At 37.4% G+C, this 20,546-nt stretch overlaps 1 protein-coding gene across 23 annotated transcripts in view; it reads right to left on the bottom strand.

Moving 5' to 3' along the window:
- The window catches only part of LOC119796432 (formin-binding protein 1), a 71,311-nt gene extending 55,161 nt beyond the window's left edge, over positions 1 to 16,150 (bottom strand). For 20 of the 23 annotated variants that reach the window (XM_038304962.1, XM_038304964.1, XM_038304963.1 and 17 more), the window contains exon 1: positions 3,273 to 3,440. In XM_038304962.1, coding sequence (XP_038160890.1) covers positions 3,273 to 3,425 — 153 coding nt within the window. In that variant the 5' untranslated portion in view covers positions 3,426 to 3,440. Of the gene's footprint in view, positions 1 to 3,272; positions 3,442 to 9,523; positions 9,581 to 15,888 lie in introns of those variants that run through there. The other 3 variants (XM_038304975.1, XM_038304974.1, XM_038304961.1) reach the window with 3 other exon arrangements.
- Between the last annotated feature and the right edge of the window lie 4,396 nt (positions 16,151 to 20,546).

Here is a 20,546-nt window from a genome sequence, read left to right as displayed (position 1 = left end):
TTGGATATCCAATGCATCAACAGTGCAATCCTTCAACCAAAAATGTGCACACTGCAAACCTAACAAAAAATGGCTGCCATCTAAACTTACAGGGTGGGAGGGATGCATTAACTCTGGAGGAGCTGCAAAGATCCAAGGTTGAAAATAGGTTAGAGGCAGGAAGAAAGCTGCTGTTGTGAAGAAAAATCTTGCATCAAGTCAGCTATAAGCCATGCTTTTTTCCCTTTGCAAAACAACTTTAGCTCAGACAGATTAGAATAACAATCTCTGCAAAGACACATTTTTAAATGTCACCACCAATTCTAAATAAGAGTCAGTATATCTGATCAGAACCATTCTGTTGTTACTTTGGCTGCACTGTTACTTAATGTCCTACTGGAAGGTTAACCTTTACTCCAATCTCTTGCCGCCTGTAACAGTTTTACTGTTACACTTTACCTGGCTCAATCCATCTTCCCATCAAATCCCAACAGCTTAAGAAAATCATCCCCACAGGTTGAGTTTACTGTCACCATCATGCTCGGGTTGCTCTGGTCTCATTTTGACCAAAGAACCTTTTTTAGAAAAGGTTGACTCTTCCATTTGCTCTAGGGCAGTCTGCCAGGAAGAAGACAAAGAACATTATTTTCTGTCTCCTGCATGGGGGGGAAGCCATTTCCTGAAAGGTTTGCATCTATTATAATTGAGGAAAAAGGTAGTTTCAGAAGAACTATATGCAAATGCACATCAAACGTTTCAGATTTCTCTACCAATTGTATTTTCATTCATAATAAGGAAAGGATTTTTGCATGTATGTAAAACAAGAAGTAACACTGTGTCTGGATCAAAAATGGTCTTGTTTGAATTGTTGTTTCACTAATTTTGTCTTTATTAAAAGACACAAAAACCTAAATTTTTTTACATTTCTGAGTCTCATTAGCTGACAAACGGGTCTGTTCACCGGACTGTGAGACTCCAACCAATTAAAACTACAAACAAATGGATGAATTGTTCCAGCAACCCTCACCGGCCTCACTGAGAAAAAAAGGACACAAAATGTTTGAAGTGACGGAGTTGTTCTTTCATCAATCAATCATATTCTCACAGGGCATGTAGAAACCACCTAAGTACACCGGATCCACATCTTCAAAGGCTCAAGTGAGGAGAAATCCTGTCAACCAGAACCACACAACTGCCATCATCCATGAGCCGACTGCTGCAGCGACTCATAACAGTAGGCGTCCAGCAGCAAGAACAAATATTTAACAGAGATGCCAAACCCCCTCTCAAACACACACCATGCTTTGTCCAAGAAAGCGGGGTCTGAACAAAGCAACTGCAGGCCAGTGGAAATAAGTTCTTAGGAAGAGATTCATGCAAACACACTGGCTCAGAAAAATACAAATGACAACCACGAGCAAGGCTAAAGCTGATGTCATCCAATATTTAAATTCTGGACTGGTTATCAAAGTTATCATGAGATCCCTCACAGAGAGCAGTTCCACAAAGAACAGGGGAGTTTTCTTTCATTTCATTCAGCAATTATCTTCTACTACTCTAATAAGTAGCCCTTACGACCTTCTATCAACTCCAATAATGAATTATAATATCAAAATGGCTACTTAAACGCATAAACAATAATTGACTATGAATTAGCAAAAGATTTGTGGTAAAGCTTTAGAAAAAAATATCTAAAATCAGGAAGCAGGTGCAAAATTAGCACATAAAACCTAAATTAAACTCAAACATTTATGAAAAACGAAGGGATTGAAAATAATTGCAGTGCCAGTTGTAAGTTTCCACTGATATATAAATTTAGAAAACAGGACATAGTTTTAGGCCCATAGACGAGGGGCAAAGAGTGAGTTAACATCTCCATCAGGAAGTCAGAATGAGGTCACAACAGCATCAGATCTGGTTAAAACTAACATAATTTCAGAAAACCCCATAGTCTGAAGCTGCTTTTATTCTTCAGGAAATGCATCAAAATTCTGCTCTTAATCAGAAAACCCAAAAGGAGAATATCCGGCCGCCGAAAAACAAATCCGAATGGCTTAGTCAAAGTTTGTACTTAAACTGACTGAGACACTGCTGTATCTTTAATTGGGCTGTTCATGCTCAAAAATCTTCCAATGAATCAGGTCATTTTTGCCGAGAGCAACAGGATAATGTTAGATTAAAAGAGGGCAATTGGTCCTTTTTAACCTTAATGAATTAAATCATTATTTAAAAGCTGTATTTTCTATTTTTTCAGGTTATATTTCCGTTATATTTCAGTGGAAATAATATTTTTTCAGTGCACTGCTATTTCTATAGTGGTGTTTAATGGCAAATATATCTCAAAAGGAAAAGGCAATGCAACACATGCTTGCAGCCAAATGAAGACGTATGAATCAGCAGCTTGTTTGTGCAGTGGGAGCACTCAGCAGGTTCCAGGTTTATATATGACATTTCCTGTCTAAACATGTTTTTCTAACCTCTTGTCTATGCATGTGTGCCGCACTGAGAGACGATCTCTGAATCTATGGTTGGATCCATCAAGAAAAGTCTTCCACTTGTTGCTAAGTAGGGTTTTGCACATGGCAGCTGACCCCAACCTGCTGCCATCAGGAAGGAGGATGATTAGTCTTTTCGGTCAGAACCAGCAAAGCAAAGAACAACTCCATCCAACAGGCTGTGAGGAAGCTCAAAAAAAAAAAACTCTGAATCTCATCCACCTGTATCACATTACAAGAGCTTAATGGAAACAAAAACATGCCAATAAACATAGTAAATTTTACTTTTTTATTTTTCGGTTTTTGAGCTCACGTTTTGAGACAAACATTTGTATGAGAAGCTCTGATTTAGAAAGTATTTACCTCTTTCCGCTGCTGGTGTGCTAATAAAACTACATTTCTGTCTCAGCGTCTCCAGATAGCACGTAACGTCACTAATACAGGCTGACATGATAAAGCAATTACAACTTGCCTGATTGCAACACGCTCATTAAAACCTCTGCCCATTACTAGGCCAATCTATGTAAACATATGACAATATTACATTTAACTACACCTGGTTGACTCTCTCCAATGGATTGAAATAGGTCAATTAGCATTTTCTTTTTCAAAATTTACATGACATTCAGATGGAACAGAGCTACCTTATTAATCTACCTCATTGCATTGATTTAACTCTTCCTGTTCTGCTGTTTTATATTAGATTTTTGTCATGGCATGTTGGACTTTAGCTCGAAGCCTTAACTGTGTGCAACGCATGCATTGTTTCAATGGAAAACCTGTCCTCGGCCCACTTACAGCACTGGTCGTCTTGAACTGAAAGAGCATCTGAAGATACTCCTCATAGGGGCTGACTGTCTGCTCCTCTTCTTTTTGCTCCTCTTCTTTTTCCGTTTTCACAGAAAGAGCATTTTCCACGAGCACAAAAAACTGACTTCTTCTTCTCAACATTTTTCTTGCAAGGAGCGCACAAAAAAAAAAAGAAAAAAAAAAAGCCCTGAACAGAGTTAATCCATCTCGGAGGGATAAAAGAAAAGAAAAAAAAACTTAGTTGAACTTAAAAGTCTAGATGGATTTAAACTCCACCAAACGGTAGCCGGATGGCTCACAAGGGGAGAAATGGAAGCTCACCGAATAGATGTCAAGCAACAAGAGCAATGAGAGAAACAACAAGCAGGGTACTTGATTAAATGACCCTGTTATTAATCTGATTACTAAACCTCCCTTGTACCTGCCTTTAACACCCATTAGGCTGCTCTGTGGATTAATCCCGCTAGGGCAACTAAGACACACAAGCCTTTGTTCCTGCTGAGCTGTTTTTGTTCCTTTTGGTGAGGATAAGGCTATTTAATTCTTATATAATATGCTCCCAGGAATGAAGCAAACTCTGAACTTTAGCATAAACTTACTACCAATGAACTGCAGATAAAACAACACCTTGTCACCATGACTTCACACCAACAAACAAAACGCACGTCTATGAATAGACAAAAAAATTCGGATGTCTAGCTCTATTCGAACCACATTTTGCTGCAGATGAAGCTGCTTGTCATTAGGGGTATGTGTCCACCCTCATTGGGGTCTGATCTGAATACTAGCTCCGGAAAACATCCACTTTCCAGTTTTACTTCTTATTTGAATTGGATCTCTAACAAGCTTCCATTGAAGCTCTGATGGCATGTTTACGGTTAAACTCTTGCCAGAATGGGAACTTCTAGCCCAGTCTCAGGTCTTTGCATCCAATAACTAATGTTTCATTCTGTTTTTCAGCAACTCTGAGCAGTTTCCCTGTCTATGCAAAGACGAACCATCACCACAGCATGATGCTGTTGCTACCATGTTTCATCATGGGTACAGTCTCTTGGCAGGTTCTACAATCGATGCTCTCCTTAAACAGAGTTTCACTATGCCATTCATTACTGCTCTCCATACTTTTGATCATATTTGGCCAATAAAAAGTGTCACTTATCTCTCTTGATACTGGATTGGCACATTTACGAACATTAATATTAGTTTTCTGCTCTAACAGTGTAACTCTGCAGTTAAAGCCCCAGAAATGAAATGAAACAAGCAGGAGGCTAAAGGAAGAGGTTTCAATGCTATTCAGTAGGTTGAACTTCCTATATACAGTAACGTTGCTACATTGGTCTCAGGTGAAACTTGTTCTAAAGCATTTCTGCCACAGGCTGTTGCGACATGCTCTGTTCAAAGCAGCAATCAAAAGATTTTAGAACAAGATGTTCCTCTGGAGAGCTAAAATATACCCTTTATGATTACCAGTTAAGTTTAAATCAAACGTGACTGCATCAGACATTTTGCAATGTGGAAAAAAAAAATTACAAACAAGTTGTACTAGATTATAATGTGGATGTAAATGAGAGACTTGATAAAACACATTCGTTTTGCACTCTACACTAAGCTGGCACTGCATGGCTACAGTTTCAGTCCATAAATAGATTAAATAATTTTTTTTATCCATCACGTGTGATGCCGCTTCATGCAGGGTGCCCCTTATTGACTTGCTTACTAGAAGTTGGACTCGTTCTTCGACAGTTTACCGGAATTCAATCCAGTTGTGAATAATTCATGTTTATCATATCCTACTTTAGATTTCTGTTCTCTCTTGGGTTTACCAGTTTAAAATTTCTTAACTTATACACGTAAGAAAAATAGCACAGGGACTAAATCCAGATAAATATTTTTTTTGTACCTTGTTTTTAACAAAAACACTCATCATACCATCCAAAATTCTTAACACCTAAACAACTTAGAGGTCTGAGGGCTACTCCGGAAGATTATTGACCAAAATCTCTTTTTATTTGGTAGACCTTATGGAAGGATTGTTAATTTTGAAAGTTAAGCTTATTATTATGCTATGCATCAATGTCTAACCAAGTATTAGATAATTCATTCAGCTAAAATTCTGTCACACTGTGCAGGTGCTTTGTCTGCACTGATGAAGATTCCCCCAGCTCAGTATTCTAAAATTTATAAAGACTGAAGATTATATTTTTAAGAATTCTTTTCTCTCACTTTGGGGGGGGTCCCTCTGATCATGAAAAGATCATTAAACTTTTAGACTAAGAAGGTCCTGTGATTCTTAATTTTAACACAATATCACAATACCTTACATTTAGATACTTGAAAGACACATATTTACCTAATAAAATTCAACAAAAGAAGCAAGATTAAAAAAAAGTGTAGAAGCAGTTTTAGAGTTTAAACTATACCGCTATAATATACACTGGAAATACGATCTAGAAATAAGTAAGAATTTCTTAAATTAAGTGTACCTACCCTTAATTTGAGTTAGTAAACGAGATGCTAATGGAATTAGTATTTTTACTCTTTAAATAAGATAATTAGATAATATGCACTTGAAATAAGACAATTCAAAAAGTGTAAATTGTCTTGTTCAATTGGCAATTTTCTCTTTTACCTTCTCAATTGAAGAAAAAATGCATTTATTTTAAGAAAAAGTTACTTATTTAGATTTCGATTTTTTTCTAGTGTAGCAGTTTGTATTTGTCAGAAATTAGTTTAGTCCCAGATCTATGTTTAGGTTCATGTTATTGATCTATGTTAGTTCTAGTGAACTCAGTTATCTCATCTTATGTATCAAAATACACTAAGTTAACCTGGTAACAACTCAAGCTAACATGAAATCATACCTACATTCCTTTCTCAGTTCTCCATTGGTGCAAATACCATCTAACTTTTCATGCGGGTGGGTCAAAGGAATTGAGAAATTTGTATAATACATGATCCTCTGATCTAAATGAGCAAAATCTCCTCTGGAGTTTCCCAGGCTTTCAGAATTACATGGCAGCCCTTTCACACCACCCCTACACGCCTCATTTCAGGATATGAGAAAAGGTGGTATTTAATGCAAGAATGCTTGGCACCATGAGGACTTTTTTCTTGCAGGCAGTAAGTTTCAATTTTTGGTATAAAGGACGATTTTCGTGCCATGGGGGAATTTGTTAATGAATAAAACAAAGCATAACAATAACTGAAACAGAACAAAATGTTGAAAGCATATTCTAATCCAGTTATGTTTTATCTTCAGCATAATTTACATTTAAACTCCCAACTGTTTGGAAAAAAATAGCCTAAGAGATTAAGTAGTTTTTAAAGAAGTAAGGAAAATCCGGAAGTGGTGTCCGTTAGCAGAATGAGTCAGATGGATAAAAGACATAAAAGCAGAGGAGGCAATATGAAGAAATTCAAGAGTGGGCAGGAGTCAGTGCTGGATTAATTCCCTGCAGTTTGACAGATCGTGCTGACATGTTTTTTAACACCGGTTTGAATCATTTAACCTTAACCCAAGCAAACAAAAAGGAAACACTGCGGTCAGTGTTTGCACATGTCCTGACCACATGTGGCACCGCCTGGAACAGAGAGATATTAAGGAAGCAGAGTGACGACGCTTCGGCTACAGAAGCAGCAAACTCATTGTTGCGTGGCCTCAGACACAGGCATGAATGTTCATCTGAGACCACAGTGTGATACAGTCCCTCTTATCATGTTTACCCATACAATCTGTGATATCACCCTCCCTCTTTTTAGTAGTGATCTTTAGCTTCCACTGCTTATGAGCTACATAGTTACAACCTAAACCAGAGAATTGAACAGGGAGTTTAATGGTAACGGTTGCTGCAGCCTTTTGTTCACAATCATCCACCTTGACTTGCTATAAATAGCCAACAATGTTCTCTGCTGCCACTGCTGGGGAAACTTGATACAGTCGCCACCTAAAGACCAAATCACATCTCTAGTATGTAGAAGAATAAAAAAGCATTTAGGAGCAGAGGAGTGACTGCAAGGCTCTATCAGTTGCTTCAGGAAAAGAGGCGTATGATTTACAAGAAGAAGGCTGTGATGTAAGATAAGGGGCTGTAACAAACCTCGCTAGGAAGAGACTGAGTCACGTTTTTCAAAGACAAGATGACCAGTCAGTTCCAGATACACCCTCTGTTTTAAGATGAGGAAACAGCTCGGCTTACAAAAACGGTTATGCAAACTGATAGTGTTAACAAGTCATTTAAGCTGGTTGTGTGAATGCAAGGAAGCATTCACTCTCATGTGATCCAGCTGCATTTCTTAAATCGGGAACTCCTCCTGCATACATTAAGTTATATTTCTACTGATCAGCTGCCATTTCCTTCAGCAGATCTAACCTCTGGTTTTTGCAACTTTTTAATCTTCTTTTAAAAATACTTTTTCAATAATTCAGTTTCCTTACAAAAATAAAAGTGTCAAGCCTGTGGCAGTTGTTGATATGGGCCATGTGGGTGCATACTGTACTGTCCATGACTTAATTATTATTACCGTATTAGAGATAATCAGATACATTAGCTGGCCAATATTTCTGCCTCATATTAGTGTATTTAGGTATTGTCTAATGTGTGCATGCATATGCAGATTCATTGGTGCGTTCAGCAGCCGTGCATCAAGTTTGGAGGCATTGACACTCTCTACATTCGTTATATATCTTCTTTGAATTGTCAATAAATATTTATTTTGGTTTATACAGAGATTTGTGTAACATTTGTTACCATTGTGTCATTTTTATAATACAAATGCAGAAAAACAAGGTAATATCAGCCTAAAGAATCCGTCCCAAAAATCATCAGCTTAAAAAAAGTCTTTCTGTTGATCTCTACCTTTAAATATATGCAATATTATGTGGCACCAACGGGAAGCTGGTGCAACCTGCTTTCTCTTCAAAATAGGGAGATCAAGGTGTGTTTGGAGCTAGTTCCACAGAACCTCTCCTTTGGCCAGAAAACTGGCCTCTACCTTTAGATTCTTGGATAGCTGAAGGGGCTGCTGCTGTGGATGTTTGCATCATGGAGGCCACAAAAAGGAGAACATAGAACACTATGTGTATAACTGTATGCCTGCAGGGCAATGCTTCCCTGGCCACTGTACTGTTCATGCACTGGAGAAAACTTTCAAATCATTCCAAAACCTTATGACCTTTTGAAGACAAGTTGCTTCCTCTAATTTCCACTGAGAAAGACCGTTGCTTCTTGTTGCTACACCTCTTATAAAATATCAAAATGTATTATAAATAGGACAGCAAAATTCAATCCCCTTAACACAATTTGGCTTTTAGATAACAGAATCTAATGGAGAATGCTAAGAAACCAGGAGATCCCATTCATACGCATGTAAACTTTATCTCCAGCTTAAATGTATTGCATGCCCTAAAGTTAAGTTTACTCTTGAACTTATAATAGCTTAGTTTGATTGAACGTTTTTAAGCAGGTAGCGACAAATAAATGCATGCATTCACCAATTCGTTGCTGCATATAGCAGCTATACGTTGAAAGCACGTGTAGCGGATCCATTGCTGCTATTGACTGTCAGCATTTTAGTTTGATTTGTTAAATGTTACTTCTCTTTTTTGAATCGAGACATGTGTAGCATTTCTTATCATTTTCATTTTTATCTTTTAAACCTAGAAAGAAAAGCCAAGATCGGCTGCAAGGTTCAGTCCATAAATTCTGCAGCACATATTGAGTAATTCTGGGTAATTAAAACCAGCAAATAAGATGCTTAGAATTAAAAAATCTATCCATGATTAATGCTTAATTAAATTCCTTTAATCAAAAGATTACAAAACAAAATTGTCCCTGAGGTAGTCTCATCGAGGAAGCAGGTGTGATTTGGCGAGCAGGTCCACTGTAGTCTGGCAAAGCTATCAGTCTCTTATGGAAACAAGGCGGCTCATGTTTCAGTCCTGCAAGTGATCTCCAATGTCAAGCAAGCAGCGGGGGGGATGCAACTAAACCCAGAGGGGTTAAAGCCTGACTCAAGATGATATACTGGAATTGGATAGACTGAGGAGATTTAAAGTATAACACCAGGGTGTTTCAAAGGCCAAATAAAAGCCCAAGGAAACGAGCTGAGACATCCCAGCGCTGGGAATGCACAGCCAAAGTTAGTCTAGGCCCCTCTGGCTGGGTGAAAGGGTTCTATGCCACTATTGTGTCTTAAGTCTTTCCAGACAATCCCTTGCACACAATTCAAGTTTGACTCACCTTAAGCTGCTGCTCTTTGATCAGAGTTTCAACTTTGTCCATGCTGCCGTTTTGCAGAGAAATCCACCTTCATTCCACAGAGTTGAAAAACGACTGCATACGTTAGTGTAAAATGTCCGATACATCTACTTCCCAAACGACTCACATGTGGGAAGTGAGAAATATAAGGTGAGAATAATGGTGAAGAGGTGTGACAACTGGCTGGTTTTCACTTACACTTGTGCTGTTTCTGGTTATATATCACCTTTGATACCATTTTGGTTTTAGACCCCACGCGTCTTTTTTGTCTAACTTCAGTGCAGACTTGACACGATGTAGAAGGGTCAGCGAGCTAGGTTCGCTTTAAAATATTCTTGTATGATTTCAGTTTTAGCCATTTCTTTTTACTTTTTTTTTCACTGCAACCAAATCAAATGTATTTGATTTTACTTCCCCATTTTTTCAGCTGAATTTGTACATTGTCCTATAAAGGGAAAAGTAGGATGCACGTGATTTAGGATCCATTTCCCAATTCTCTGCTTGTACAAAAGAAATTATAATTTCCTTTAAAGATTTTTTTATTTTCTCTTTTAAAAAAAAGTCAACTGCTGGTGCACTTTAGCTTCCTGTACAGAGCTTTATCTTCACTCTTTTACTCATATGCATTCTGACTAAATTTTACATTGCAGGTTACAGCTACAGTTTGCGTGCATGCTGTCTTTTTGCAACAACTCTGCGGGTATCCAGTTGGTGATTTTTTTTTTTTTTTCAGGGCAGAATGATGACGACAACAAACATTTCCACATTGTGTTTATAAAGTGAGTGAATACTATAATCAGTCCTGTGATGTTGCACTAAAGGTATTCAACATGTTGGAGCTGAGTCACAAAAGCTGAAAACAAGAGAGAGCTATCAGAATCTGCTCCTTTGTTACGTTTATCTAACTCTGATGCCTTTTCTCCAAAACTTCTCCAATCAGTTTGATCCAGTTCTGCTGATTTTTGTTGTCCTCTCCAGCCTTTATTTGAACGATGTGATGCAGAAGTTTATACCAAACAGCTAACAGAGGGTATATCACAGTCCGACATGTGTGCGCAGCCTCACCGCAGTCATCATGGTGACAAGTTGAGCAGCCCTGGCCTAGATTGACTTCACTTCCTGAAATGTCACTTGCTTTCCTGTTCGCAGCACAGGAACAACAGGATGAGTGCAAAAAATGTGTCATGCATGTGGTGAATAGTGAGCGCCTGACCCCTGTTATAATAGTTCTATATGCAAAATACTAATTGCTGCATAGAGATGCAGCTATATCTGCAACAAGATACATGTTTGGTCCTAAATGTGTTACATGAAGTAAAAGCTTCAGCGGCTTCTAAGGTATAAACATCTGTTAAAAGGTTTCAGAGTTCGTTCCATTACAACCACAAACCTCTATTTGAGAGTAATTTTATGGTAGATTAAAAAAATAGAATGTGTAACACCCATTTGCATTTATTCTACAAAATCAAAACTCTGTTTAAGTAATGCTGCAAGCAAAGTGTTCAGGCAAGATCAGGTGAACCTTTTTGCCTCACTTTAAGCACAATATCTCCATGGTGAAATATGGTGATGGTGTAAATGTTAGCAGGAACGAGGAAACAGGTCAGAGTCGATCAGAGGACGATTGGTGGTAAATACAGGGTAAACTCGGAGGCTTCTGATGGATTTCATCTTAAACTATCTGCAAAGGGTTTAGGTTAACTAATATCTATTTGTTAGATTTTCAGAGATCGAAACTTGAACCTGATTATGTATATATGAAGTCTTCTTCCACCCCAGCTGAGTTATTTTTAAAAGAATAATAGGTTCAACTTTAGCCTCTAGTTGTGTTAAGCTGGTAGACCTGCAGCTGTATTTGCTGCTAAAAGTGGAGCCACAATTTGTTGGAATACAAATGCATGCTACTTACTTCAGATATTTAATTAAAAGACATTTTTTTAAAGAGTCCTATTTTTTCTTCCTCTACACAACTACGCAGGACTTTGTGTCTGTAACATAAAATCCTGTCTGTGGTTGTATTATGACAGAATATAAAACAAGTTTTGTTACCAAAATGAAGCAATCACTCTGCTCCGTGTCGCCGTCTTGTACTATGTTTAAAATTCAGACAGTTATTAGATTTATTTACGAGACAAATTGTTTGGCTGCAGCACTGCCCATTATGACTGAACTTTACTTCAGCTTTCCAAACCACAGCCAGGCTTCTTCTGCTTTGCATAAAAGCATGGATGCTGCCACACAAACAGGAAGGTTGCATGCTTTGCTACTTGAACACAACGCAGCGAGCTGAGCACACTCTCCAGTGGCACAAACCACCTGTGGAGATATGCTGAGCTCTCTATGCTTCCTTACAAAACAGATTGAGATTAAAGAAACAGGTGTCTGGAATCCACTCAGTGTGTTCAGGAAACAAAGCAAGCATCTGGATGTAATACAGTACACCCCTGCAATATTTTAGGCTTTAAAAAAGAAAAAAACTTCTCACTCTTAGACTTGAATGTACATGTGGAGGCCTGTGAAGGCCCTTTGGGCTATACTGGCTTTCTGTGACTGACTAAGCCATGGTGGGAACTAAAAATAGTGGGAAAAAGAAACAAAAAACTTGTGTTTTTTAAGGGGTTTGCTGAAGCAAATTCAGAATCTCTAACTTCACACCATGTGATATGAACTTGGTCATCTGTGCCTTCCCTTTGGGGAATCAGAAATCTCTAATTAGATCTGTAGATCAACAGGATTATGAGATAATAAAAGTCTAGACTTCTGAATATCACAAAGAGTAAAAAAAAAAAAAGTCCAATTCGATACAAAACATAAGAAAAAATATATGATTGTCTTGGAGAAAAAGAAAATGAAAGGAGATCTGCCTGTCCTTTTTCACCTACACTTTTCTGAATTCAGTGGTGTGTTCAGATTTGCCCAAAAGAAATTAAGAAAGTTGGCAAATGCACGGTTTCAGTGATTTAGGGAAGTATATCGAAGTCCTCAGCAAACTATAAGCTGTTTTGGTTGTTTCAAGGCAACCAGATGTCCATCTCTGTCTGCCAGGGGGACATTCCCTATTTGCTTTGGCAACCAAGCAACCTAAAGGACTCATAGTCAACACTGTTTATTACTATTTATGGGGAACTCCAGCAACAGGTTACTCAAGTAGTTTTGGTTTGATCAAGGTTTATAATCTCTTATATCTTAAAATCTAACTTGCCCAAACAGAAACCTAAAAAGTGTTATTAAGCTGTATTATATGATTTTCAGAAAATATGCAGTTAGATTAGAAATATGATTTCAGCAAATGAATGACTTTTAAAGTCTTGAATTCATGGAAATACTTCACATACTAAAAATCTCTTAGAGAACGCAAAATCTCCAACTGAGGTGTGAGTTTTCTCACTTTAACTGTTCCCTGAAACAATGGCTGCACCAAACTAGCAGTGTGAAAGCAACCAAGGTGCCATGTATATATATATATATATATATATATATATATATATATATATATATATATATATATATATATATATATATATATATATATATATATATATATTGTCAAGAACAGAAAAAAAACACATTTAAGTCCAGGAGCAAACCATTTTTTTTCTTCATCCAGGTGAAACAAACAATTTTTTTGGTTCTTCTCCTATCTATTTGTCTTTAACTGCTTGCCTTTCAGGGTTAATCTATGCAGAAAGACCCTAGGCTGGGAATCAAACCCAGGACCTTCTTGCTGCAAGGCAACAACGCTGCAATCTGAGACATTATGCAGCCTTGGTTTTACTTCTTCTCTTTCAAACAGTTTAACAAACATTGCATATTTCACCACAGTCAAGCCATTGATAAAGCTGGATACAGTAACTTTGATTCCAATCTGGTACCATGCCATACCAAATGTATTTATAGAGCACTTTATAGACCCATCAGGAACAAATGGCCATACATACTCATGAGGTATGAATGATCAATCATAAAAGAGTAAATAAAGTGACATATAAAGCAGCAGAAATAAAATAATGAAAGAAAGCTCTCAGGTTGTGTCAGAATTCAGAGAAAATAAATGTGCCTATAGAAGAGATTATGTGAAGCTTTTCCGGTTATCTATTTTCTAATAACGGAAAAACACACCTGACGTAACCTTTCAAAGACTGGACACCCATGGATATTCATCCATTTTAAGTTGGCCGATTATGAGACAAATGCAGGTGCTTTTAGCTAACAACTATTGAACCAAAATTAGACATAAACAGGACTTGAATATTGACATAGTACCAAATCTGCCTGCAACATGCTTAAAAACATTCAATAAAGCTAAACCAGATTTACATATTAGGGAAAAAGGCAAACTTTTCACCGGGGCAATAATCTTTAGACTTTACTTTTGTTATTGAAATAAACCTAACTTCCACATATTAAGTTGAACCATATAAAGCTGAGAAGTCCTTCTGAGTGTTAGACCAGGTGCTGCATAAACATGTTTCAAACCAAATATTAGGACGGTCTGTTAAAGACCAATAGGATTCAAACACGCTTTAAATCACATGAAAATTTACAAACATTGAATCAGAATACGTGAAGAACCTTGCCAAACATCAGACACATAGGCCATATATATTTAAATAATTCCCAGACAAAAGAAATTTCCACTCCCAAGAGCTGCTTATTATCACCTCGTAAAAAAAAAAAAAAAAAAGGCTGGACCCAGAGCGGTTTTCATCATTTACTGTTTGTCTCTTTCCTCCCTGCCTCTAAATATGGTGAAATGCTACAACAAGGACAGAGAGGCAGCCTTGATAAAAGGGCTACCTGGCTCCTTGAGAGTAGGTTTTAGACAGATGAAACGTGACATCACAGCAGAGGAATGCAAAGCAGTGAGATCACCAGACGGCTACGAGGTCTCCTCCTCCTCCTGCTGCTGTGCAGCACAAAAGTTTGGCAAAACGATGAACCAGCATGAGCACATGGACAGCTGGACTTTGATTTGGTGGAAATCAAAATAAGGATTTTGGTTATTCAGGCTTTGAAACACTGAGCCTACAGGATAAAGCATTAGAATTTTTATTGCTTTTAACCCTCAGTATCTTCCCAAAGTTACATTTAAACCTCTCAACATTTCACTTTATGCATATTTTGGTTCATTTGAAAATGTATAACATGACTCGTGTGTGCACAGATCCTTTACTCTGATACCACTAGACAACATCCTGTTCAAAACGTCGCTTTTAGCAGCAACCTGATCAAACAGAAAAACCTCTGTATAATGGATTTAAATTATACATCATATATACCTGATTTATAAAGATGCATTAGAGGTGTTTTAGAGGTGGCAGTATCATGCTGAGGGAACTGTTTTTCTCATAGATTACTCTAATAAACACTTCTAAACGTACGGACAGCACTACCACAGAATGGTAAATAAAAGGAGAGGGCAGGCACCGATTAAAGCTGAAACTTAAACCCAATTTAGAATGGCGAGACTGAAAAATTGCTGCTCTTAGACGTTCCCCAGTCAACCTGACTGAGCGGCTTACAGAGGAGTGGCAAACCATTTAGTAACTACACGTGGAAAGCTGTAATTATATAGAAAAGTTATTCCCATTAATTGAAACTGTGAAACTGGAATACAGAACAGAAATACATGGGAAACTCTTCAGATCTTTATATAAAAAAAGGAAAACTGTTTATTTCAATTCAACTTTACAGCAATTTGGTTTATTGCACACCATCCCCACATAAATAGATTGAAATTAGCTGCTGTGAGGTGACAAAATGTAAACAAATAAATAAAAGGATCAACAGACATTTATTTTTACACATCATTAGTGGTACTAATGTATAATAACAAGTGAGCTACCGAGTAAAGGGAGAAGCATGTGTACTTCCTCTACTGGCAGTGAGTGAAAATACTTCCTGTGAAAGGCACAGTGCAGGTTTTACCTGCTTTAATACTAATCCATCCTATTGTAATAAGGCAGTAATAAACAGAAGCTGCCTGAGCAGACAGCCTGACATCCTAGGACTGCTCTGTTACATTGTTATTGTGAGTGGGTGTGCGCAAAGCGTGATTTGAAACGCACAAATGTGAACTAAAATGGATGGTGAGTTAGCATTAGCTGCGGGATTATTTTATTTTTATTTTTACCAAAACCTTCCAACCCCACTACTATAACAGATGTAGGGAGGGGGAAAACACACATATCAGAGGCTTTGGCAATAATTAGAATCAGCCTGGATGTCACCCAGGCTGGACGCGCGCACAGCGACATACAGAAGGAGATAAACGCGTGTTTATTTTCATCTCAGGACCGTTACAGCCACAGCAGGCTGAATGAGCAAAGATTACAGCTGAGACTCACCCATAGCTCCGTCCCCCAGCTCATGGTTTCAGCGCGGTGTCCTCGAAATAATCCACACTGCTATGGAGGTGTTACTTCAACACACGCACATACAAACAGAGAGAGCGGCAGCAGAGAGACGTTTTTTTTTTTTTTCTTCTTGTCTCTGATGTATTCGCCTGTCGCCAGAGCTACGCGGTGGGAAACCTATCACAGCTCTTTGATTTTCTTTCCTTTTTTTTTTTTATTTCAGAGCTTCATCGTGTCTGTAGGAAGGACTGGAAGGAGCTGCTGCATAATAATCTTCAAAGTGGATAGTCTTGCTTTACGCAGCGCGCGACCCAATGACAGCTGTTCCTGCGCGTGCACTAATAGAGCAGAGGGAGGGAGGGAGGGGAGGAAGCATGGAGGGGGGTGTCACTGCGGGGGCTGTCCAGGAAACCCTCCACCCTTTTATAACTTACTGTCTCCTGCAGAGCTGAATAGGGGAGAGTTCGGAAGAGGATTGGGGCCACTGAAAAAAAATATATTTAACGGATTTTCAAATTTATTTCAGTTTAATATGGTGAAAATGTCAGAATTCTGAGAAAAGAGTCAGAAATCTGAGATTAAAGTCAGAATTCTGAGAAAAAAAAGTCAGAATTCTGAGAAAAAAAGTCAGAATTCTGATATTAAATTCAGCATTTTGAGAAGAAAGCCAGAATTCTGAGATTAAAGTCAGAATTCTGAGAAAAAAGTCAGAAATCTTAGATTAAAGTCAGAATTCAGAGCAAAAAGTAGAATTCTGAGACTAAAGTCAGCATTTTGAGAAGAAAGCCAGAATTCTGAGATTAAAGTCAGAATTCTGAGGGAAAGAAAAGTCAGAATTCTGAGATTAAACTCAACATTTTGAGAAAAAAAGTCAGAATTCTGAGAAAAAAGTCAGAATTCTGAGAAAAACAGTCAGCATTCTGAAATGAAAGTCGGAATTCTGAGATTAAAGTCAAAATTCTGTGAAAAAAGTGAGAATTTTGAGAAAAACAGTCAGCATTCTGAAATTCAAGTCGGAATTCTGAGATTAAAGTCAAAATTCTGAGAAAAAAGTCAGAATTCTGAGAAAAACACTCAGCATTCTGAAATTAAAGTCGGAATTCTGAGATTAAAGTCAGAATTCTGAGAACAAAGTCAGAATACTGAGACTAAAGTCAGCATTTTGAGAAAAAAAGTCAGAATTGTGAGATTAAAGTCAGAATTCTGAGGAAAAAAAAGTTAGAATTCTGAGATTAAAATCAGAATTCAGAGAAAAAAGGCAGAATTCTGAGATTACAGTCAGCATTTTGAGAATTCTGAGGGAAAAAAAGCCAGAATTCTTAGGAAAAAGTTTTTTTCCTCATATTATACTGAAATAAAATCAAAAAATCTGTTAACTTTTTTTTTCTAGGTGACCATAATCCTCTTCTGTAAGAAAGGCTCTGTTTAGAAATGCAGGAGCTTGAATGCTGAAGGTGGGGGGCTCAGAGAGAGGTCACCACCCGTGGCAGATGTTTAATTGAAACCTCCCAGTGGGTTAACTGCTAACCTCTAGGGAGTGATCCCACTTTCTCTGCAGGGCACTCCCTCATGTCTCTCTAAAGCCCCTCAATAATTTTATGTTAATTTGCGTAATATTTGCCCTGTTGCACTCTGGCAGCTGCACACAGGATGTTGCATTCAAGTTGCACAACAGTACCGGTATATGGCGCATAACCGTCAAAGTTATCATCTGCCATCTTCAATGTCATACATTTATTCAAGAATCTCATTATCTGTGGGGGTTTGCATATAGTCACACCAGGTTTTCACATTGTTAGGATCAAAAACAAATGCAAAACATGGTTTTCAAAAGCATATAAATAAGTAAAAGATGTAAAAGTGTTTGTTTTTTTCTCTCCTTTTATTAATTAAAATTATCTCAGAGGTGAATTTATTTAGTCCACCGCTGTCTTACTGAATCTCAGCTGTTTTATTTTAATGTCTGTTAGAGAACAAACTGAGTAAGCTTCTCAAACAATACTCCAAACATCAAATGAAACAGTACAAAATGACCCACTGGAAAAATGAAAGGGTATGCAACAAATTTGAGAGACTTGGCCTATCCCACAGGCTGAATGAAGACATGATTTTGAAAAACATCAAAGAAGCCCTAACTTTGGAAGACTTGCACAGACTACATATTCCATTGTTTTGGTGTGAGGATATGTCAAACAGACATGACACCACCCTCCAAAAACAGAGCAATAAGGAAATATTTGAAAGGCGATTATTTGGTTAAATAAATCTGTAAGCTGACATGCAAAACCTTGTGTGTGGCAGAAAAGTAATAACACAGCACCACCATGCCGCTACCATGTGCCACCGTACCAGCCAAGTATAGAGAAGCATGGTAGTGGCAGCCTCATACTGTGGGGGTGCTTTTTTTTTGGTGGGGGGGGGGGGGGGGGGGGGGGGGGGCAGAAAACTGAGTTGGAGATCATGAATGTATTTCTTGAAACAACACCTCAAAAACATGTTTAAAAATTCTGGTCTAATGACACTTAGATGTCCTGGTAAGAGCGGGCACCGCCTGACACTGAATGTTTTCTTTCAGAGATAAAAAAGGACAAATAAGCCAAATCAGAGAGGTGTGATGTAATTTTGATTATGGTAAATAATTATCTATTATTAATTGTGCTTCCTTCGCCATATTGAGTAAAATTCAGGCGTCAGCAGCCAGCCCCATTTACCTTCGATGACACTGCCATCTAGTGGTATAAAACAGAAACACATCACTTGGTGGAGATTGTTTAACTAATTTGGGACACAACTGGAACTGCACATGTCTAGATCTAATTATTTCATAAGAGTGTAAGGAAGAAGCCTTGGAAATATATTAGTACAACACAAAGTTTTATTATGAGTCACTAGTCCTTTGAAAATACAGCACTTTATTGCACAATTACTTCTACGATGGTTAAAAGACTCTTAAGAGGAAACAAAATGCAAGTATATTCAACACATAGGACAAATTCATATTATGCTATGTTACAACAACACATTTTTATGTATTTAAATGGGGTTTTATATAAAAGGCCTACATAAAGTGGTACATGATTATTTTTTATATAACCAATAACAGTCTAACATATTAAAGGTTTTTATTTGTATTTAACCATTTTCAAAATCCGTGTAGCCAAAATCCAGCTGAAACAGCTGGAGTTAGAGGAAATCTAGTTTTAAAAACAAAGTCTATGTGTGAGTCGTTTAGTCTCGGTATAAATGCAGTTGTCCTTTGAAGGCCTCAGAGTGTTGTTAGAGAACCCTAGTGAGCAACCAGCATCATCAGGCCTAGGAGGAACATCTGGTGGGAAATGTATCACTATCTGTCACATGCAAAAGGGTTCTTTATATTGGATCACTGCAAGTAAGGCAATGAAGTTTGACACAGGCCTTATAGAGGCTATGACAAACAGTGAGGCATTTTGGTGAGATAATACCGTCATTTTCTTTTTTGGCCTTCATGCAAATATCTACGTGCTGAATACAAATACAAAAAATCTCTGAAAACCCTTTTAAGACATTTATTTGTATACACTGTGATCAGTAGGCTTTATGAAAACCTCTAAACCACAGCCTCACTCTTTTTTTTCCACTTTTGTGGAAAATATAACAATTTATATAAAATATAACAATTTTTTTTTCCAATTGCATACTACTTTTTTGTTGTCTTAGAATAAAATCTAAAATTGGGGAATAATTCTCACCCTAAGTTTTGTCCAGTAGCCTAATTATCATATTACCAAGTAAAAATAAAAAAGAGCAACTAAAATAGCATTACAGACATCCACCAATGGATGTCATTTATTAATTTATTTATTTTTATGTTTTGGGTCAGAAGGGTGCATTTTCTTAGGTTATTTGCAACAACAACAAAAAGTACTGTCCCAGGCATGACATTCAGGAAAATAGGTTGTCACAACTGTAGTTAAGGATGTAAGTCACAAAACTTAATTTAAATGAAAGTCTTAACATGTGCCAGGTGCCTCACTCATTAAAAGCTGATGTGGATTATCATCATACATCTCAGTCTCTGTTATTATTTAGCAGAAAGACTGATGATGTTATTCCATTTATTCAAGTGTTATATTAAGTATTTTTATATAATATTCAGCTTTTCTGCTATGCAAAGACATGTGTTGTAACACTGAATAACAAAGGTGCTCTCAGCTGGGTCGTCTTGGCAACAGTCCTCTTATGAACTTATAGTAAGCAGTGTCACCTTTGGTGTTCATCACTGACTAAAAGGGGTGTTGATAAAGAAATGGATGTGACATGATCTAAAATGTAAATCTACCTTACAGCAGGAATACAAAAAAAAAATTATTTTATAAAACTCTATTTTCATATCCTTAAGCAATCCTAGAGTGTTTGTTTTTTTTTTGACAGATTGGTGAATTCCAGCTTTTTATCTCACAGAAATATGTTAATGGACAGAAACGTGGTAGAAAAGAACAGTCGCACACATTTGCTGTGTTCCTGGTTTGCAGCAAACTACAAACCCACATTTCTTTATTTTTTATGCACAATTCAAAGTAAAAACAGAAACCTGAAATATTTTTTTTATATATTAAAACAGCTTTGAAGCAGATCAGTAAGAGTAATCACTGAGCACATTATATCAGGAT

The sequence above is a fragment of the Cyprinodon tularosa genome, unplaced genomic scaffold (assembly GCF_016077235.1).
Source record: "Cyprinodon tularosa strain WSP-4 unplaced genomic scaffold, ASM1607723v1 ctg55, whole genome shotgun sequence".
Lineage (NCBI taxonomy): Eukaryota > Metazoa > Chordata > Actinopteri > Cyprinodontiformes > Cyprinodontidae > Cyprinodon > Cyprinodon tularosa.
This window is presented reverse-complemented; position numbering and strand designations above follow the sequence as displayed.